The 20,798-nt window shown below is 41.3% G+C and overlaps 1 protein-coding gene across 1 annotated transcript in view; it reads left to right on the forward strand.

Annotated features, from left to right (window-relative positions):
- Nucleotides 1–20,473, forward strand: part of LOC145406680 (DBH-like monooxygenase protein 1 homolog) — a 48,897-nt gene extending 28,424 nt beyond the window's left edge. Inside the window, exons 8-13 of the mRNA XM_080277777.1 lie at nucleotides 1,345–1,499; nucleotides 9,531–9,706; nucleotides 11,288–11,431; nucleotides 14,607–14,781; nucleotides 19,200–19,374; nucleotides 20,237–20,473. Coding sequence (XP_080133903.1) covers nucleotides 1,345–1,499; nucleotides 9,531–9,706; nucleotides 11,288–11,431; nucleotides 14,607–14,781; nucleotides 19,200–19,374; nucleotides 20,237–20,449 — 1,038 coding nt within the window. The 3' untranslated portion in view covers nucleotides 20,450–20,473. The remainder of the gene's footprint in view (nucleotides 1–1,344; nucleotides 1,500–9,530; nucleotides 9,707–11,287; nucleotides 11,432–14,606; nucleotides 14,782–19,199; nucleotides 19,375–20,236) is intronic.
- The last annotated feature ends 325 nt before the right edge of the window (nucleotides 20,474–20,798 follow it).

Below are 20,798 nucleotides of genomic sequence, written 5' to 3' on the forward strand. Positions count from 1 at the left end.
ATCCCACACCGCTGACAACCAGTGTAATAACCAAAATGAAACTTAACAAATTAATCACTTGGTCTGGCCGAGATTCAGTCTCAGGCCCTGGCACTCCATACGGAAGCGAGAGGGCCTGAGATTGAATTTCAGACAGGATAGTGTGATTATTTTGTTAAGTTTCATTTCGGTTATTACATTGGTTGGCAGCGGTGTGGGATGTGAGGCAAGGCTTGGAGGGCAATGATGTTGTTGGTTAGCTGACAGTGTCCTAGTCCTAACATCCCAGGGATGAGCTGTTCGGTGTGGTATGCAGCGTCCCCAATGGTGGTCTCCAGTGCCATGCTACCGTGTTCAAAAATCATCAACTTAATCACCAAGGGGAGAAAATAGTGATGTAATTGGGTCTATAAAAGCCCTGTTGCCTCGAGGCAAAGCGGGGATCCTCTCTTTGGCTCAGTGGTAACGTACATGCCTATGAAGCGCGAGGGCCTGAGAATGAATCGTGGCCAAGACCAATGATTAATTTTTTAAGTTTCAGTTCGGTTATTATATAGAGAATTCTTAATTGCTTATAAAACTTATTCTAAGAGTTTTCATCAATATAGCTTAAGAATTTTTGTAAATATGACTTAGAAATCTGAATATGAGCCCTGAACCAAACAATGGGCTTTAAAAGGCACTTTCTGAATTTAACTTGTCATTCAAAAAGAATCTTACTCTTTATAAAAATTCCTAACTCAATGATCATTCCAAATATGAATCAAGTTTCTACTGATCACTCTGTGACTGTCCTAGAGGCTCTGGTGAGGCTTAAAAAAGCCGATTTCAAATTAGCCTGAAAGTAAATAAGTCAGCAAGAAACTCAGTAACAAAGGCATTTCTCAGCTGAACCCTAGGAAAGTCTGGCAATAAATTGCTTAGGATGAGGAATTACAAAATCTCCCAGGCCAATGCAAATACAGCTCAGATAAAATAAAAAAACTCTAGAAGAGATATCACGAAATCTCTCAAGCCAACAGGAGGACTTTCCAAGGCATTAATGTACCATCGCTACAGCAGTCTGAGTCCAACTGTTACAGATTTTTTATGAACAGAGGACACTGTTATCTGGGGTACGGATTTTCTTCTTTGTTTTTCCTTCCCCTGTTCTTCTTCTGAAAAAAAGAAAGTAATTATAGGTAACACAGACAGAGCCAGGATTCTGGGGGCTTGAATGATGAGTGAATGGAAGCGTGGCCCATTGGACTGGGCATTTTGGGGCTGTCTGGACATTGTTACTCCTCATCCTGCCCTGGGGTGGGAAAGGAGGTCTGGATGATAATGATGATGATGAATTATAACCACTGTGACGTGTGTTCCTAGGGCGAGATGCTGCCAGAGAAAGCTGGTATTCCCATGGGTGACCTGCACGGGGGCTCCACCTACCTGCTGTTTGAAAGCCACTACGACAACTACATGCTCAAGCGGGGAATTACTGTGGAGTGGACCATGGACATCTACTACACGGAGAAACTGAGGTAATTAATCCAGATATTCGGGAATCAGTTCTTATGACACTGTGATTCAAGACCATGTTTGTAGCGTTCATTGATTTTCATTCTTTTCTTTTACACACACTCAAAATGAATGTTGTTATACCATTCTCTACAGGTTATTGGAATTATCACCAAGTTCGCTTTTCTCTTGTCATGCTGTGGTGGAATGTGAAAGTAAGATTGGAAACAAAGCTTAAACTTAATTTTTATTTCTTCCATTTCTTATTTTCTGTTGCCTAATATTAACCTGCACTTCTACCTCTTTAACTAATACTCCTAGGCTAAGAGAGGCTTGGTATACTTCTCTGCCCACAAATTGTTCTCACTGAGGGAAGAGACTGACGGACATGGCCCAAATGTGTCGTATATACAGTGGAGCAGTAGGCTAACTTCTGTCCCTAAAGCCCAGTCACACACAAACGACTCAAGGGCTGACCATGGCGCAACTCAAGGTCATAACGCATTTTTTTCATCGACCATACCTTGATTCACCAACAAAGCCCAGACTCTTTAGGGCACTCGTGAGCCGCTGGGACGACTCGTCGGGCCTCACAATTTTTTAATGCACACATTAAAAAATCGTGGCCGTCTCACGACTTGCCAAAAGTCATATCACAGTTGCATCGCAGTTGGGAGTGTCGTACATGGATTGTGAAGCAGTCTTAGCTCAATTGGGTACATCATGATGCAGTCATTGCATGTCATGATGCTGTTGCCGACAAAAAGAAAAACGTTATGACTGCTGTCCCTTATCAACTGACTAGACACTGGAGAGGTCCATGATGATGCACTGGGTGTCCTTAGTGGTCTAGGTGTGATGCCCCGGCCCCACACTGGGTGTCATTGGTGGTTCAGGTGTGATGCCCCACCCCATAGGTCGGTCGTAGGGGGGTCGTGGGGGTGTTGTGGGGGGTTCGGGGTGCATTCCCCAAATGCGTCATGCAGTCGTCTTGTGTTTGTGGGGGGTTGTGTCACGGTCGTGGCTGACAAAAAATTTCTTTAAATTTTCAAATTTGAAAACTTGTAGCTTCATCGCCTTGCATTCACCTCGTGATCTTATGGTGTTCTTGAGGATGTCACGACTGGTCGTGAGGCAGTCCTGGCGCGGTCGTTAGGCAGTCATGAGCAAAGCAGATTCGGGGCCAGTCGGGAGGTGTGGGAGCCAACTAGGACTCGACCTTGAGTCGCACTGTGGTCGTCCCTTGAGTCGCGTATGTGTGACAGGGGCTTAAGAAAAAGATCCTTACTCTTGACCCGCTGCATCCCATTGATTTATATATATGTCTGAACGTTTTGCCACTGCAAGTCCCGTTGATGTATATAAATGCACTGCAATTGCAAAGTCTGTTATTTGCACATTTTTCAAATTTTGCATGCGATTTTTGGTACGTATACATGGGACACTTTCCTCTACAAGATGCCAGGCAGGGACAATGCCTTACCCCGCAAGACCTCCCCCCCCACACGCCATTGTCTCAGCAATTCACCTGTTACCAGTGACCTGGCCAGTAAAGACATGTCGTACCACTGTACGAAATTCAAGGCCAGAGTGATTCCCCAATCAGTGACAATGTGGAGGACAAAGTTTACGTAGCAGAGGAAGAAACAGTCAGAAATGATGATCAGGTAATGTCGCCAAAAAAGTTCAGGTATGTTGATGTGTTTGGTGAGTGAAACAATGCTTATATTGCCTATATTACGGTGTGAAAACCAATATACTCTCGTACTACATATAAATTCGTACGAAATAAATAAATAAATACCGTTTATGAATGGTGAGGAATAGTTACCCTCCCACAGAACACATTTTCTTTGGAGCCATGTTGATAGAAAACCCAGTAAGATAAAGGGTACTTCTACCTGTATTCAGTATTTTGAACCTCAGGTGAGCGATATCTCTATGAATTTTCGATGTTTCTCACCAAAGGCGGAGGATTGAGCCAAAAAAAAATTTTTCCAAATTTGGTCAGGATTTGGGGGAGTCAGTGGTGGAAAATCGGTCGGGACAGGGCGGGTTAAGAAACAAAAAAAAAAAAAAAAAAAAGAAGGTATATCTTATTATAGCACGAACCTCACCCCAACTCTCAGCACTTGACAGGTATGTCTTACTGTTAGCTTGAGCAAAATTTTATTATAAAAATGCGCATCGTTGGAAAACAAAAAAGAAATTTTGATAGCATTTCTCTGGGAAAATTATCGCGTGACACTGTTTTTCTCCTGCCAGTGACTTCATTCATAAGGCTGAACTTTTTTTTTGGTGGGGAGGAAGGGAGCGAAGCGAGGGCAGACCTTGTATTCTTTAGACCTTTCAGACCCTTTGTTCTCATGTTCCCTTTCCTGCTTGGCTTTCAGCGACAACGTTCCCCTGAGTATTAGGCTTGTTCTGAATGGCAAGTAAAGAATATCAATTTATTTAATAATAATAATAATAGTAATAATAATAATAATAATAATCATCATCATCATAATAATAATAATAACAACAACAACAACAACAATGACAACAACAACAACTTTAGTAATTGTAATAATAATAATGATAATAATAATAATAATAATAATAATAATAACACAAATAAAAATATAATAATAATAATAATGATGATGAAAGCTAGAAGTATGTGTGGTTGAAGCCAAGGCAATATCATGTGAAAGACCGTGACCAGTAGAAAGACGGAGAAAATTAGCGTTTTGAGACATCGAAAAGAAAGAATTTTGCACTAACACAGCGTTTTATATATATATATATATATATATATATATATATATATATATATATATATATATATATATACAGTATATGTGGTAGGTGGGGGTGCTCACCATCCACTCACTCGATGTAGTGTTGCTCTCGGGTGTCTGCCCTTTCCTCTCCTCTCTCCATTCCTTCCTTCCTCTTCTGTCTTTCTTTACTTCATTCTTTCCTCGTCCTTCTGCCTACGGGTGACTTTACATTCCCTCTTTTGTCTTTCTTTCCTTCATTCTTTCCTCTTCCTTCTGCCTATGGGTGACTCTACACTGAGTGACAAGCCTAATGGTTTCCTGTACACCAGGAAACCATTACTACGCTGGGTGGTAACCATATAACCAGATTATGGCGCCTGGTGGTTTAATGGGTAATTACAACGCTCCAATCGGATTGAGCCGGTATAGGTTTATATCCAAGGGGTGGTTGGGGTTATTGCTCATATAATGCCACTCAGGGATGAGTGAGGCTGGTCACTTTCATCTTAAATGTCAGGACGGAATTGCCTAGCCCCGGGCTTCTTCGCTCCTCATGGGGCAACGTAGAATTGGATGATGGATATATATATATATATATATATATATATATATATATATATATATATATTGTAATGTTAGGTGCTATTTTTTGAAGTGATTGTAATGCAAACATGGAAAATGGGTAGATAGGTGGAGCGTGCAATGTCGATGTGTGTGTGTGTGTGTGTGTGTGTGTGTGTGTGAACCAGTTAATGCTTAGGAGTTGGGACATCCACAAGCTATGTTCATGGGTAAAATTCATCAGCTGAGTTTTCATCCAGTCCAGATCGATAACATTTCCCAATTTTCGGTTCTCAGACCTGTGGTGTAGACAGAAGTACATAAAAAGTAGGGATAACAGGCCAGTTGGCCCATGACAAGGTAATCTGTTGGCAAAGAAGTTAATTCTGCTTAAATATAACCGACGTGTTAGAGTGAAGTATAGTAAAGAGGAAGGCACTGCCCCCACTCCACCACACCATCGGGTAAAGCCGGCAGGGAAAAGAAAGGAATAAAAGAAACCATGTTTGTTCGAGAAAAAGGGGCATGGAAGTTTTACAGGAGAGGTAGAAGAGGAACAACTACGCATTAGGTAATATCTAATCTTTAGATCTGTAAAAGAATGAGCATACACGATCGCCGAATGTTTCCAAAATGAAGCAAACGTCTCGCTGTAGTAAGCATACACCAACCTGGAAATAACAACATTTAGTTATAGACTATACTGTTGAAATATTTGCCTAGCCGAATATTAAACCTATAAATAGTGTATTGCAATAAGTACTGTTCCTACTAGTTTATTATAAAAAGCCTCTGAGGAAGTATTGAAGTAATTACCTATTTTAGCCCTGCATTTCTTGCTTTTGAGCTTCATTCTATTATTTCTAGTCACAGTATCAAGCTGTACTTCGAACAAATTATCCTGTTTGATATCATCGAATTTGTTAAGAATTTTAAATACTTCCTTAGACCTCAGTGATCGTCGATTTTGTAGAGAAAAACATATTTGGTATATTTAGTCGCTCTAACGCAGGGTAAATTTCGAGACGATGGGATCATTTCTGTGGCTCTGCGCTGCACTCACTCGAATTTGTCTTCGTCCATAATAACGTTTGCGGACCAGTGCTGCACACCGTATTCTGGGTGTGTAACTAACGACGTATAAAGTTGATGATGTTGCATCAGGTGTTTTATGGCTGAAGTTCCTTGTGATGAAGCCAAGCATTTTATTTGCGCTGTTACCGGTTGCTATACAACGCTTTGAGTTTCTGAGTCCATTAATGATAATAAATCCTGTTTCATCCCCGCCTAGAAAAATGTTTATTTCATTTTTTTCCGTAAGGTACTTCAGTAAACTCTTTCTGTCTTAGTTTACAGGCTGCCTTTCACTTAGCTTCGTTAGTTATCTGTTAACTGCTTGACAAAATCCTGCCATATTCAATTCTGTCGTCTGCTTCCTTCATTATGATGTTTTATTATACACACGCGAGAGTACTGGGATTTACTGGGGATGGAGAGTAATCATAATTGGTGAAAGGGTTGAAGGTCAGCCAAAAGTTGAGCTATTATTTTTTTAGAACAGTATATCAAAAGTCAAGGCCACATGGCATGGACAACTTACACAGTTTTTATCCTATTAAAACCAAACGATGGAAGGGTTCAGGGTATGACAAGAACGAAGGCGTTCATACGAGTACAGTACGTAGGAAGTACAGGTAATAGAAGGCTTGTTGGCCCTTAAGAGGCTATTTATGAAAAAAAAAAAAAAAAAAAGCTAATTTCATAAAGATATAACTTAAACGTGTGAGAGAAATTGATAGGAAAGAAGACGGCTCTCTCCTATGCACCCCACGCCCAGTAATATAACCAGCAAGAAAACAGGTAGAAAAACACCATACAGGTACTTCAGAGAAAGAATAAGTATGGAAAACTTTTAGGAAGGGCATAAGAAGAAAAGCTGTGCATTATATAAGCTCTTGACCTTAAATCTGAAATAGAGGCATGTACAATCACAGGATGTTCTCATAACCAAACAATCGTCCACCTGTCGTCAGCATTCATGTCAGCTTGGAATTAAAAAACACTCTCTTAGTTGTGGCCTAGTGTTTCGAAATAATAATCTACTTGGTTTTTAAATGTATCCACAGCTTTTGCACAAACTGCTATTGTTGGTAGTTTATTTCACTGCTCCACTGCACGAGTACTGAAGTAATTTTCCCCTATGTTAGCGCTGCACGGCTTCCCTTTGAATTTAATCTCATTATTTATAGTAGCAGCATCGTAATGTATCTCGAACCAATTATAATATCCTACGTCGCTGGATTTGTTACGAATGATAAATACTTGTACTAGGCGGTCCTCTGAGTTGTCGCTTTTTTTTTTTTTTTTTAATAGAAAAGACATTTAGTTTCTTTAGATGTTCTTCGTATGGCAGATTTCGCAGTGACGGTATCATTTTAGTGGTTTTTCGCTGTAGTCTTTCGAGTGTTTCTTCCTTATTATGGTTCGGAGACGCTGTAGGTGTGGTCCAACTTATGACATATGAAGTTCAGATATTATATCGAGTGTTTTGTGCTGGAAGTTCCGTGCAATAAAGCTGAGCATTATGTTTACCTTGTCACTCGCTGCTGTGCACTGCTTAAGGGATTTCAGATCGTTACTGATAGTATCTCCTTGATCTCTTTCATTCGTTACTACCGTCACTGGGATATCAAGCAGCCAATACTCATATATAATGTTTTTGTTGCCAGAGTGCATTACTTTATGTTTATCTATAGTAAATTTCATCTGCCATTTTTTACTCCATTTTAATGAGTCGATTATGAGAACAATCGGTCAAAGGTCAAGATCACAGGGAAAGACCAGAGTTGATGATCACATGACAAGGCCCACGTCAGCAGCTCTGATCCGACTTAGATCAAACTTGGTGGAAGTGTTGAGGGTCAGCGAAGGATGAAGATATTAAAAAAAAAAAAAGTGACAGGGCAAGGTCAGATGTGCGATCCAGTTACTCAAACAACTGTTATTCGATTTGAAAAAAAAAAAAAAAAATGTGGAAGGATTGAAGGTCAAAAAAGGACTGAGAATAGTAGGTCAAAGATCAAGGTGAACTGCAACAATTTTGATCTGGTCTGAACCTCAGCTGGTGAAAGAGTTAAAAGTCAGGCAAGAATGACGTGATTCAATTTTTAGGACAATCAGTCGTCGAAGGTCAAGGTCACAAGGCAATGTTAAATGATAGGCCCTTAGACCAACTGTAGAGGGTGGACGTTGGACTCCCTGAATCCTCCTTCTTGTTTAAGTTTATTCTTGCCACTCTGGACGGTTTTATTAAACTTCTAAATTATGTCTAGCAGTGCAGGATGTTACTGAAGGCTGTCAAAACTCCAGTTCACAGCCAACACAGGCTTAATGAAACTGTCAAGTGTTAGCAAGAATATAATTGAAAAACAAAATTAGGAGGTTAATTTAAGTTACTGTGCCTTGTACATTTGTGTATTCCTGTAATTCTCCAAGTAAATAAATTAAATCGGAGTCACTGTCGTGAGATAGCGCCAATCAGTTCAGAAATAAAGTCATTAGATAATGATACCAAGCGTTGGTAAGAACAAGAATGCCTACACCAAGAAGAAACAGAGAACAAATCTTTACTTTGAGAAATATAACTGCTTTTGGAAAACACACGTTTCAGTTTTTTAAGTACTTCATTATGACGATGTACTCTTACTGAAACTACCACTAGACAACTTTATCTCCTCTGCATTGGATTCGGTAACTATTACGTTCCTGGCTATTCAGTGGTGTGTGCCCGGTTCAGTACCCTGTACCCTCAAACTTCTCGTGGTACAGTTTGAAATCTGGCAGTTGAAATTTGTGCACTAAGACTTGCCTCTGTCTTCCCTTCCCATGTCAGCTGCAGTGGCTGAGAACCCTGCCAGTCTACAGTTAACCAATGGTAACTGTTAAGGGGAGATAAATGCACCAGCTTGGGTTCACTCACTTTAGTAACTGCATTATCATGGTTTAGACAACAGTAAAATACAGCAACAGCTTTACAGAAAAAAGAAATGTTGGGCTTGGTAGTGGTGAGAGTGACAAGGGTAAGGTTAACATACTGTAGTTTTGTTACCTTCAGGCAGAGAATATAGTGTTGTCTTCCTCCGAGAACAAACCACTTTCATGTATTGCTCAGAAATTTTAGCAAAACAATGACAATGTATTATATTAATCACATCTCTGTTAACTAATTTCTTTAAAGATATTTCATGTTGTAAGGCAGTGAAACACAGCATCGCAAACTGAGATAAGGATAATGAAATGGATGAGTATTGATTTCTTGAGGGACAGGTTACACAGTGCAGCAATGAAGGAACAGTTTGGCATAAAGTGCATTAAGGATGCCATGCAAAAGAGACATCCGAGGTTTTACGGATATGTAGAAAGAAAGGAAGAGGTTTACTGGGTGACGAGCAGTATGGATACGAATGGTGAGGGAAACGTGCCGAGGGGAAGACATAAGAAGACATGGTGTGAGGTCTTACATAAAAACCCCTGGGTAATGGGGCTAACCGGAGGTGCAGCAAAAGACTGAGTAGTTTGAAGAGCAGTCATCCTTTGACCGAGACTTCACATGCTAGCATAACCGTCTTGAAATATGAACTGTAAATTTATTGTTACATGTTAATGTTCTTTCAGATTTTTTTTTCAGCGCTATGAGCAGTGGATACCAATAACTGTTTGTGCCATCAGACAGGAAGAGGCTGCTAACCTCGCTTTGGGTCACTCCTTGCTGTTCTCACTGACGGTGCCGCCTCGCACCCCCTTCTGGCGTACAGTGGGTCACTGTCCCTCTGAATGCACCGCATTAGCCATCCCAAGCCAGGGTGTCAACGTATTCAACGTCTTCCTCCACGGGCACTACCTCGGTCAGTTTTTATTTCACTCAGTTACAGTATTCACTGCTTCCGTGCCTGCTTTAAAATACAGTGGCTGAAATTTCATGCTATACACTGGTTGGAAGAATTTATCTGTTCTTCTTTAAACCATTGTTTTTTCATGCTGAGTTTCTGTTTTCAGGATAACTGGGCATGTGTCTGAAATTTTTTGCTTCACACCCACTATATACGCTGGAAATGAACAAAACATTCTGTTATTTTTCATCATACTTTTTTTAAAAATTCTGGATAAAATAACTGGCAGACTGGAATGCCGGCACCAGCATTCAAAGGCGAGATTGTCTTAGCTAATCAGGGAAATATGGTAGGTCTGTGCAACAAAATGTGCTATTTTCCATGTGCCTGAGAATCAGTCCATTGTTGCTGATATCAAGTATCTATCGGTTCACAATATCAAAATACGTGAGGTAGACAGTGACACTAACCTGCTATACTCGTAGATCTTGTCCAAACGTTTGCATGGTAGGATAGAGACTCAAAATCACTACACTTGGCCAAAACAGGAACCAGGTGCTGTAAATAAGTTCATATATGGATTATCTCAGGATGTCATCATTCTCTCCTCGAATATTTCAACTCACCATTAATCCATAAGCTCTGGGTGACAGTTATATACGACGTGAAATTGGTGGATCGGAGGTGCCTAGGGATGGGTATAACCACAAGCGTTTTCATGCCACAGTTTGAAGTGGCTGCTACTTGATCTTGCCACTAAAGGGTGGAGATAGTCTTCTGGCACCCAAGGCAAACATGCCTCAGTTGTCTCTATGTCTGTGCCAGGTGTAGGATGATGATTTTCTTAAACTTCTCGTCCATTTCTGTTCTTGCATTATGTGGACCCTTGCCTCATCTACTCCTGCCAAGCCTCTTTCCAATGATACTAGGAAATGACTAAGTGATAGCACCATAGGGTGTGTCTTGGATGCAACTGTGTCTAGTTTATCTAGTAATGGAGAAGTTGTCATGTCCAGAGCAATGCGAAAGTCAGTGCCACATGCACACACATGAATACAGCCTGCCTTGTGGCCAAAAAATACGTATATTCTTCCTGTCCTTGCTTATCAGTGCGACCACCTACAGACCTGGGGATGGTTTTATTCGAAAGAAGAAGAGTTGGTGAGTAATATGGTTTTTCATTTGTTTTCCCAACTATTATACTTTCCGAGATACTATGGTTTGAAAACAAGCAACTTTGGGAAAATTGCCCATACTGAGAGGGCGACAGTGGTATAAACAGCCTGTCATGGAGGGGTTAGGAGAAATTACTTAAAATCCGATCTGCTGACACTGTTTTCCCCTTGCTTACGTCTACTGTATATCTGAAAATCTGGCTGTATTGTTGTTGTTGGTGGTGATAATTTGAATGCTTCATCTCCTATAGGCCAAAAGTAAATAAATAAATAACTAAATAAAGAAATATAAAGGAAAGTTATCTCTTAGTCCACCTCTAAATTTCCTTCCCTAAATGCATGGATTGAAAACCTTTCCTGAAATTAATAACTTACTGTTTCCTGAGACATTAGCTCTGTTACAACCTTTGTGATACTGCAGCACGGGCCATCAGAGTTCGTCACTTCCGGGGCAACATGGAACTGCCGCCTCTCATGGAAGACCTCAACTACGCCTTCGACTTCCAGCAGTCCCACAGACTCCCCAAGGAGGTTAAAGTCATGCCCGGGGATCACCTTACAGTTGGTAAGTATACAGGTCGTGGTCTAAGTGGCTTTGGAGGTTTTGTAACACCCACTAACAAATACACTGTTACATCTACTCCCTCACTTACACTGATTTTATCCTACTCTTACTTCTTAGTCCTATGCCTTGAGACAATCCCGAGCAATATTAGTCAGGCACATGAAGAGGTTTTGACAGACTGTTATATTTAGGTGGACATTGTCCCACTCTAAGTCATCATTTTTAAATTCCACTAGGTGGAACCATGCCTTCGTAAATGGCAGCCTTCTCAAGCACCTATTGATTACATTCTTTGTAGTGTTATATCATACTGACGTAACATCCCAGAGCCTCAGACGGGATTTTCATCCTTATTTCCTCAGTCAGAATGACAATATCCCCAGCTAACAGAACCAGTTTAGTCTGTTCTTCGATTTTGTTACTGTCGAGAACTGTGAGAGTCAAGTTGGGTCCATATGCCATGAACTCCTCCCAAACTGGCCGCGATCTTATGTCACCCACGCTCCTGGTGCCGCAAAAATTATGAGAACAAACCACTGGTACAGTGGGGCATCTACGTAGAAATGTGCCACGCAACTGTGGCTGAGAATGGCCACTCAACAACTGGGGCATTGATGACGTTGATGGTATAAAAATCCATACCTACACCTCTGGTTGAAGCACCAGTGGAATGAAGTAACAGGAAGTACGAGGAAAATGGGAGACTGAAGAAAAGGAAAATGATGGTCGCTGGTGTTTACCGCCAAACAACGTAGTCAGAATGTACACAAATGTGGAGAGGGAACAGGTTTTAGCAAGATAAAGGAAACATAAAAGGTAAAGCAGTGGACATAAGGTGAGGTATGAAGGGCCATAACCTGAATTCGAGAGGTACATGGAAAATTAATCGAAACACCAAGGTGTACAATTTTTTGTTACATACTGGTAAGATGATATATTGTGGGAATAATCTGTCAAAACAACACTCTAAACAAACAAATTGGAGGCTTCACTAAATACTGAAGATACTCATATGGTGACGACTGGGATTGGATGATTTAGTCGTTAAGGATGGAAGTCTGAAGGTGGTCTGGGCTCTATGAAGATTGCGAGGGGCTAGAATTTAAGGAAACAAGAACAAGACTAAAGCGGCCGTAGGAGCAGTGGTGGGCATATTCTCGTGCATGTGCATTTAGCATGTGTGTTCAACAGTAACTCTCCGTCAAACATTACGAACATATAAAAAATAATACTGTTATTTTAAAAAGAAACATTTATATTTGTATTCATTATACTAGAAGTTATAACCAATGTTTATAAATTAAACTGACTGGTCATGCAACATATTCTGCACAACACTTAACACCTCATTATCTTTTAGTACGAGTCACCAGCTGGTAGACCGTGCACTTAAGTATCCTACTGATCGTGTGTATGTGTGTGTGTGTGTGGTGTATGTATATATATATATATATATATATATATATATATATATATATATATATATATATATATATGTATGATAATTTTTTCATTTCATATAAAATGCATAAATAAATAATAAGAATGATAATATCGAGGTTCACCATGCTTTTTAAATGGCAAAGGCAGAGATTAAATGTAATGTATCGATTCGTACACTCTTTACCCACACTTACTTGTGGACTGGCAGGTAAAATGAGTACCTAGGGTAACACCTCGGGAGGTAACTGTGGTAACCAGGTTACTGGGTGAATAACACGCCACAGGCTCAAAGGCCAATGTTACAGAGATGAGCACCTCGGCCAAGCGCCTCGTGATGTCTATCCCCTCCTTTACCATTTGATGATTTCGACCAGGGAACTTATCCACCATGAGTGCAGAACAGCTGTCATGTGTGGGGGGGAAAGGGGGATCTTACTACATACAACTGGCAAAAGAGGGCGTATGTGCGGGCACAGTGGGGGTCTCACATACAATACTTAGTATAGAGGTTGCACTCACAGGCTCCTCGTCTAATCTAAACAGGGTGGACACAAAGGCTCCAAAGAGGGTGGAGTCAAAGGTTCTTGGTATCATCTAAACACTGGACTCAAAGGCTTTAAACAGGGTGGACAGAAAAGCTTTTCGTCCAGTCTACTCAGGGTGGACGCAAAGGCTGTTCGTCTCATCTAAGCAGGGTGGACACAAAGGCTCTTCATTTCAGAACTTTCCTCTCACGGATTCCTTTCAACCTCTCTCTTTTTGCTGGAATTTGCTCTCTCTCTCTCTCTCTCTCTCTCTCTCTCTCTCTCTCTCTCTCTCTCTCTCTCTCTCTCTCTCTCTCTCTCTCTCTCTCTCTCTCTCTCTCCTGTCGTTACTATTCTGACCATTTTTTGATCTGAAGTGTTGCATTCCTTCCCCATTATGACAGGCATGTAGCACCCTTCTAGCTGCATACCCACCCCCTTTCTGAATGAAAGAGTTAACTTGTAATCCAAGTGTTTGATGCTGCTCTGAAACTGTTTATCTTATTCTGTTTCCCACTGTCTATGACCTCCAGCCTTATGAACTCAGTGTGTCCAGGCTTCTCGAAATAAACGCATATCCGGATTTGGCATTTTCTTTGTTCAGATCTCTTTTGAAAGGACAAGTTTTGTAAGGTTTCAGTCCTGGGTTTTCTGTTTTCATAAAACAGGCATCCCAGTGAAATGAGACAGATCGTTCATACATCGCTGAAAACCCGGAATCCAGGCTTCACTTCACAAGCCTTTTTTCTTGTGTGTGTGTGTGTGTGTGTGTGTGTGTGTGTGTGTGTGTGTGTGTGTGTGTGTGTGTGTGTGTGTGTGTGTGTTTTCTCGTACTAAGGTACCACAAACTTTCTGTTGCTGATAGTTCTTCGACATCAGTATTTTCTTTTTACTAATTGTCTGGGTTTTATCTCATCCCATCACTAGATGGGGAAGAGATGATCTTGAAGATGATGGTGATGATGATGACTGTACATTCTCTACTTCTTTTCAGGGTAAGTTAGATCCGATTATCAGGGATAAATTCAGTTTGATGATGATTCTAGTTCTCTTCTCGCTAAGTGAGGTTAAATTACAGAATGACTGCTTCGACTAGATTAAGTGGGAAGAAAGGTCAGGAAATGATGGCGACGATAATGATTCTTCTTTTCTGCTGTACGTTAAGATGGGTAAAGTGAGAAAAAAGGTTCTACTTGTTTTCCTGTTAGAGTGTGAGTACGACAGCCGCAACAGAGCTAATGCCACGTTCAGTGGGTTTGGAACGCGGGACGAGATGTGCCAAGCCTACCTCTACCACTATCCTCGCGTCGATCTCGCCACTTGCCGCTCATCACCACAGCTGGAGATTCTCAAGGATGTTTTCCGCATAAAAAACTTCCCTAAGTGAGTGTATAATGTCATTTGTTTATTGTGTCTTGTGTTATAATGCTCTGAGTTGCTCTAATGAATGAACAGTCTCCACTTTCTGAATGTGCATTAAAAGGAGATCAGTTTTAGTTGAACTTGGATCCTCCTTTGGGCCGAAGCTCTTATATCTTCTGAAGTCAACACAGTCTTAGTATGGGAGCATAATTCACTCATTTGTGCACGATTTTCTAATATTCATAAAACCTAGAAGTGTGTACTTTTCTTTATCTCACAGGACAAGGTATAAGGAAACGGATAGGTAGGCAAATAATTATGACTTGATGCTAAACACAGATCTGCCTCGCCACACGCAATGATTCACACGTCACATACATTACTAGGAACCTCAACTTGGCCAACTATATAGCCGAACTTGAGTTGAGTGAACAGCGACGATAACAGAGAGTGGTAAGCGCTCTTCCTTGGTACACTGCCATTAAATTGGGTAGCATTTGTTTATGAAGTTAATGAAGCCTGCACCTCACCCCTGTACCCAGTTCGCGGCCACTGAGATACACACTACAACTTGCGCCCCACACCTTAAATGTAGCCAGCGGTGATACCAGCAAGCCTCACCTGGCAGCCATCAGAATGTGCCCACTCTTCCCAGTCTTTAAATCGAGCTACCTTCTCTTTAGCGTATTATACTCACAGTTTCTAAGATTTCACGAGTTTTTAGAATATTAACATGTTGTCTACTGCTTTTTTTACTAATCAGGTTAGTTATATAGGCTATTTGTATCCTACTGATACTGCCTATGGTACAGGATATATCAATAAATGAACTTTCTTTATCGTCTTACAAGTCTTTTAGCACTTTTATATCACAGATAATCACGCACACACACACATCACTACTTTAGCTATAGTAAGGTTTTTAGAGCTTGAGCTATAGTTAAATCTTGTAACTTTTTGCATATTAGGCTACAGCCAACATCAACGTTTTCTGGTATGGCATCCACCCTGTGTGCGTTAGTCGTGCCAAACACATATTATAATAGCAACAAACCACACTAAAGTATGTCAGTATTGAGCTACATTGATTATATTCACATAGACCACAGCCAAACATGTCTCGGCTGCAACATTACCACGCCACACAGCACGGCATACTTTTGGCTACATTGTGAGAGCAATATACTTACTATGAGTTATTCTAAAGATATTACGGCACGTTTGGACTACTTTGACTTAAAATTATATGGTTGTATAATCCGCAACTATCGATCTATCTATCTATCTATTGCCAGACGCCTCAATCCCGATCGGAGTGGCCACAAACAAATCGCCTCCACGTTGCCCTGTCCCCCGCCATTTCACTGCCCTGCTCCCAACTCACACCCCCCCTCTCTCATATACCTCTCCACCCCATCCCTCCATCTCATCCTCGACCTCCCCCTCCCTCTCCCCCCTCCACCTCACTCACATACACTCTTTTCGTCAGACCCTCCATCCTCTCCACATGGCCAAACCACCTCAGTGTGTTCCTCTTAACGCTTCCTATCACATCCACATCCACACCACAACTCTCCTTTATATCCTCATTTTTCAGCCTGTCTCCCCATGTGACTCCACAGGCTTCTCTTAAATAACTCATATCCACTGCTCTCACTCTTGACTTGTGCCCTTCCAACAACGTCCAAGCTTCACTTCCATACGTTAGAGTTGGTATCACAATACTGTCATATAGTAACTTTTTCACTTCCTTGCTCACTTCCCTGTTTCTTATCACTACTTTCAAGGAACCAGCAACTTTTCCTCCCTGCTGTACCCTTTCAAGCACTTCACCCTCCAAACCTCCATCCTTACTCATCATACTACCCAAGTACTTAAACGTACTCACATTTTCCAATTCCTCACCATCCAACCTCACTGTACATTCACTGACTTCACCTCTCTCAAAGACCCTCACTTTACTCTTCCCTACATTCACCTTTAGATTCCGTTTCTTACACACTCTCCCAAACTCATCCATCAAGCCTTGTAGCTCCCCTTCGTCTTCACTCAACAACACAGTATCATCTGCAAACAACAGCACAGGGAGTTTCAAAACATTACCCTCTCTCACCAGGCCCACTCCAACATCCACTACCGTACCTTGTACCTCTTTTATTACCCCATCCATGTACAGACTGAACAACAATGGATACATGACACATCCCTGCTTCAACCCAACCTTCAAAGAGAAAAATTCACTCAGTTCACCATCCACACGCACTGCAGCCTTAGCATCAGCATATATACCCTTCACAGCATTCAACAACTTCCCATCTACTCCATATATTCTTAATACTTTCCACAACCCTTGTCTATCCACCCTGTCATATGAATCTCCAAATCCATGAAAGCCTCATACAACTTCTTTCCCTTCTCTAGAAACTTTTCCACTAAAGATCTACGAATGAATATCTGATCTACACAACCTTTTCCCTTCCTATAGCCTCCCTGTTCTTCTCCAACTAATCCCTCTGTTATTTCCCTAACTCCGTCAATAAGTATCCTACCAAACACTTTTCCAATTATACTAAGAAGACATATGCCCCTGTGATTACCACACACTTCTTTTTCCCCTTTTCCTTTGCACAGGGGAATAATTATACCTGACTTCCAATCCTCCGGAACTCTACCTTCCTCCCAGGCCAATCTGCACATCTTCCACATCCATTCTACTACTATCTCTCCCCCATGCTTCAACATTTCACCACACACTCCATCAATTTCTGGGGCTTTCCCCAATTTAACTTTCTTCATTGCTTCCACAACTTCTATCCTACTGATTTCTTCCTGTCTTCTTACCTCCCTCCTTCACCCAGCCATTCCCCAGCCACTTATACTCGCATCACTTCCATCCTCTATGTTCAACAATTCCTTAAAGTGTTCTCTCCAGCTGCTCACTTCTTCTCCCTTCTCCACTAGTAATCTACCATTTTTATCTTTCACTCCCCTGCTAACTTCACTTCCACCCTGTCTTACTCTCTTCAACACTTTCCAGAACATTTTCTTACAGTCCCTCCACTTTACACTCAAATTCCTTCCAAATTCTTCATCCACTCCCTTCTTACTCTCTCTTACTAATCTTTTTACCTCTCTCTTTCTTTCTACATATAACTCTCTCTTCTGCCTCTCAACTTCTTCCACGCCCCTATTTCTCATCCATTCATTGTATGCTTCTTCTTTTGTGCCACAGCCTGTCTCACCTCTTCATTCCTCCACGCTGTTCCTTGCACCCCCCTCCGTCTTCTCTTCATCCCACACACCACATCACATGCTGCACATATTTCTTCTGTAAATATCCTGCACACACCTTCCACGTCCCCCATCTGCTCCAATTCATATTTGCCCAATCGTTCCTCCACTTCTCCCTTATATCTGCCTTTTTCTCATCCTCTTGTAACCTTTCCACTCTCCTTGCAAATACTCCTTCTTCCCGTCCTTCCCTTCTTCTATTACTCCATCTGTTTTGGATCTTGATTCTGGCCACCATCAAGTAGTGGTCAGAAAGTCCACTCCCCCAACCTCTAGAAGCTCTTGCATCTATTACACATCTTCGCATCCTTTCATCCACACACACATAATCAATCATTGCCTTCCTTTCATTCAGTTCACCACCCACCCTTCTCATCACTTTGCCATGTATACCTGTGGATCATCTTGTGCCTGAAGAGGGTATTGGCTATCACCAACCCCCTCCCAGCACAAATGTCCACTAACGCACTGCCATTCTTATCTATCTCAGCAGGCACACCCCATTCACCAACTATTCCATCCATCTTCACATTCCCTACTTTACCATTCATATCACCGATCAAAAACACTCTCTCATTCCTTCCAAACTTTTCCATGCACACTTCCACATTTGTCCAGAACTCTTCTCTCACTCTGCTTGCACGATCTTGCGTTGGCGCATACACGCACACAATCGCCCACATTTGTATTCCAACTTTCAATCTTACCCACACAATCCTTGATCACTAAAATGATCATATAATTCGTATGCTAAGGCGGACCTGATAGAGCATCAGCAGCCTTTCTTTATCTTTTTTACGTAATTCCTGCACTTAATCAATAAAACAACTCTCACTGAATCATTTTGACAGTAAATTTTCTGTACTTTGCAAGAAACAACAGTCAAGTGCCTAATTTACCTTGTATTTAATGTAGGCGTCGTTAAACTGGGCTTTACGACATGGCGGATGACCCACTCCCGGTACTTCACTTGAAGACCTTAGTGGAGTGCTGCAATTTGTATCTCTGTGTTCAAAACCCCTATCCTAACATGAATAATATTGCCTGGGGATAGCAAGAATAAACTTAGAAAAACAGTACCGGGTTCAAGATGTTAATGACCATCGTGCAATCGTCAGACATAGATCTAACCCTTTTTCTTCTTCCAGAGACATGAATTTGGCCGACTTTATATTAGACCCTGAGGTGGGTGACGGACGGCGGTACCAGCAGGTGGTGAACAAGCTTCCCTGGGACACCCTTGACCTTCAGCTTATCAACAACAGGATGACAAATGGCGGCCACATCATCAATTGCCAATACAACCATCGTGTCTCCATGAAAGTAAGTCTTGACCTTTGACTAGCCAGGCCCTCTGACGTAGCTTAATATTAATCCCTCTGACAAGAGATAATGTTAATCCAAGAAGGTAAGCCATTCCAGTTACATTTGACTGGTTTGTCCCTTTGTCTAGAGATGATCGCTATCGTTTTGGCCGAACATATTGCTAATTCTTGAAAGTCTTCATCTTAACTGGCTAATCCCGTTGACTTGATATAAGATCAGTCGCTCTGACTTAATGCTAAATCTTTTGACCAAACATAATAGTGATTCTTTGACCTAACATTATAGTCATTCTTTGACCTACGGTAACAATACTAATTACCTTAACCAAACATAATGCTAATTCCTTTGCCCCAACATAACGTTTAGTGTTAGTACCTTTGATCTCACATATTGCTTATTCTTTTACCATGACGTAATGCTAACTTCTTGTAACTGACAGAGGACTAATACCTCTGACATGACATAATAAAATCTCTTCAACCAACCATACTACTAATCTCTTTAACCTGACATACTACTAATCCCTTTGACTTGACATGATGTTTATTCCATTGACCTAACATAACGGTACAGTTACATTAGCCTCATTATGATACTACACTTTTTTCCTTAACAAGGCACAGATTTTCGTCCCTTTGTCAGCTAATTTCGCGTAGATCAGTGGCAGAATAGGACAGTACTATGGCTCTGCATACTTTCATTGCACCTCTTCATAACTATCATCATACTTAGTGTTAATCTGTTTTTACAACTCAGCAATGAAGATGCAAATGGCAATTTTAGGCGAGGTTAGAGTAAATGCAGTACAGTTGACGATGTTTCTCGTAGTTTCTATGTTAAATGGTGTTCTCTCTGGCAGCTGTCCACGAACCTCACGCGGTACCCGAGAGCGGCACCTTACGAACCCCCTGAAGACAAGGCCTGTGCCCATGTCCACATGTCCACCATCCTCCAGGTGACCTCAAGTGGCCGCCTTTCTACCCCCTTGGCTGGCCTGGTCCCCATCCTTTTCTTCACAGTGATGCTGGCCCCCCTTGTGGTGTGGAAAGCCTCGCCCCCATCACGCTGGTAGGGGTGGCTTTCTCACGCTAGACCCTGTATTAGTAGATTCTCTGAACCCCCTGCAAATCAGTAACATATTTTGTTTTTTATTTTTCTTGTTTCAGATACTTTTAATCAGTTTAAGAGACTTCGAACTGGAATGGGATAAATGGAGCTTTTGAAAATTCCTTCACTGCTAAAATATCGTACATAAAACTGAGCAAATCATCTGGATATAGAAAGAAAAACTTTAAAACATGCGTCAGTGGTTGGGATTCAGCTGTGTATTGGACTGCTTCTATATAATGCCGTTCACACAACTTCTTTGCTGACGAGCAGTTAACCATAATCTACAAGAGCCATGTGCGCTCTCAGCTGGA

Source organism: Coenobita brevimanus, chromosome 71, assembly GCF_032717465.1.
Source record: "Coenobita brevimanus isolate Jiangsu-jjx chromosome 71, ASM3271746v2, whole genome shotgun sequence".
Lineage (NCBI taxonomy): Eukaryota > Metazoa > Arthropoda > Malacostraca > Decapoda > Coenobitidae > Coenobita > Coenobita brevimanus.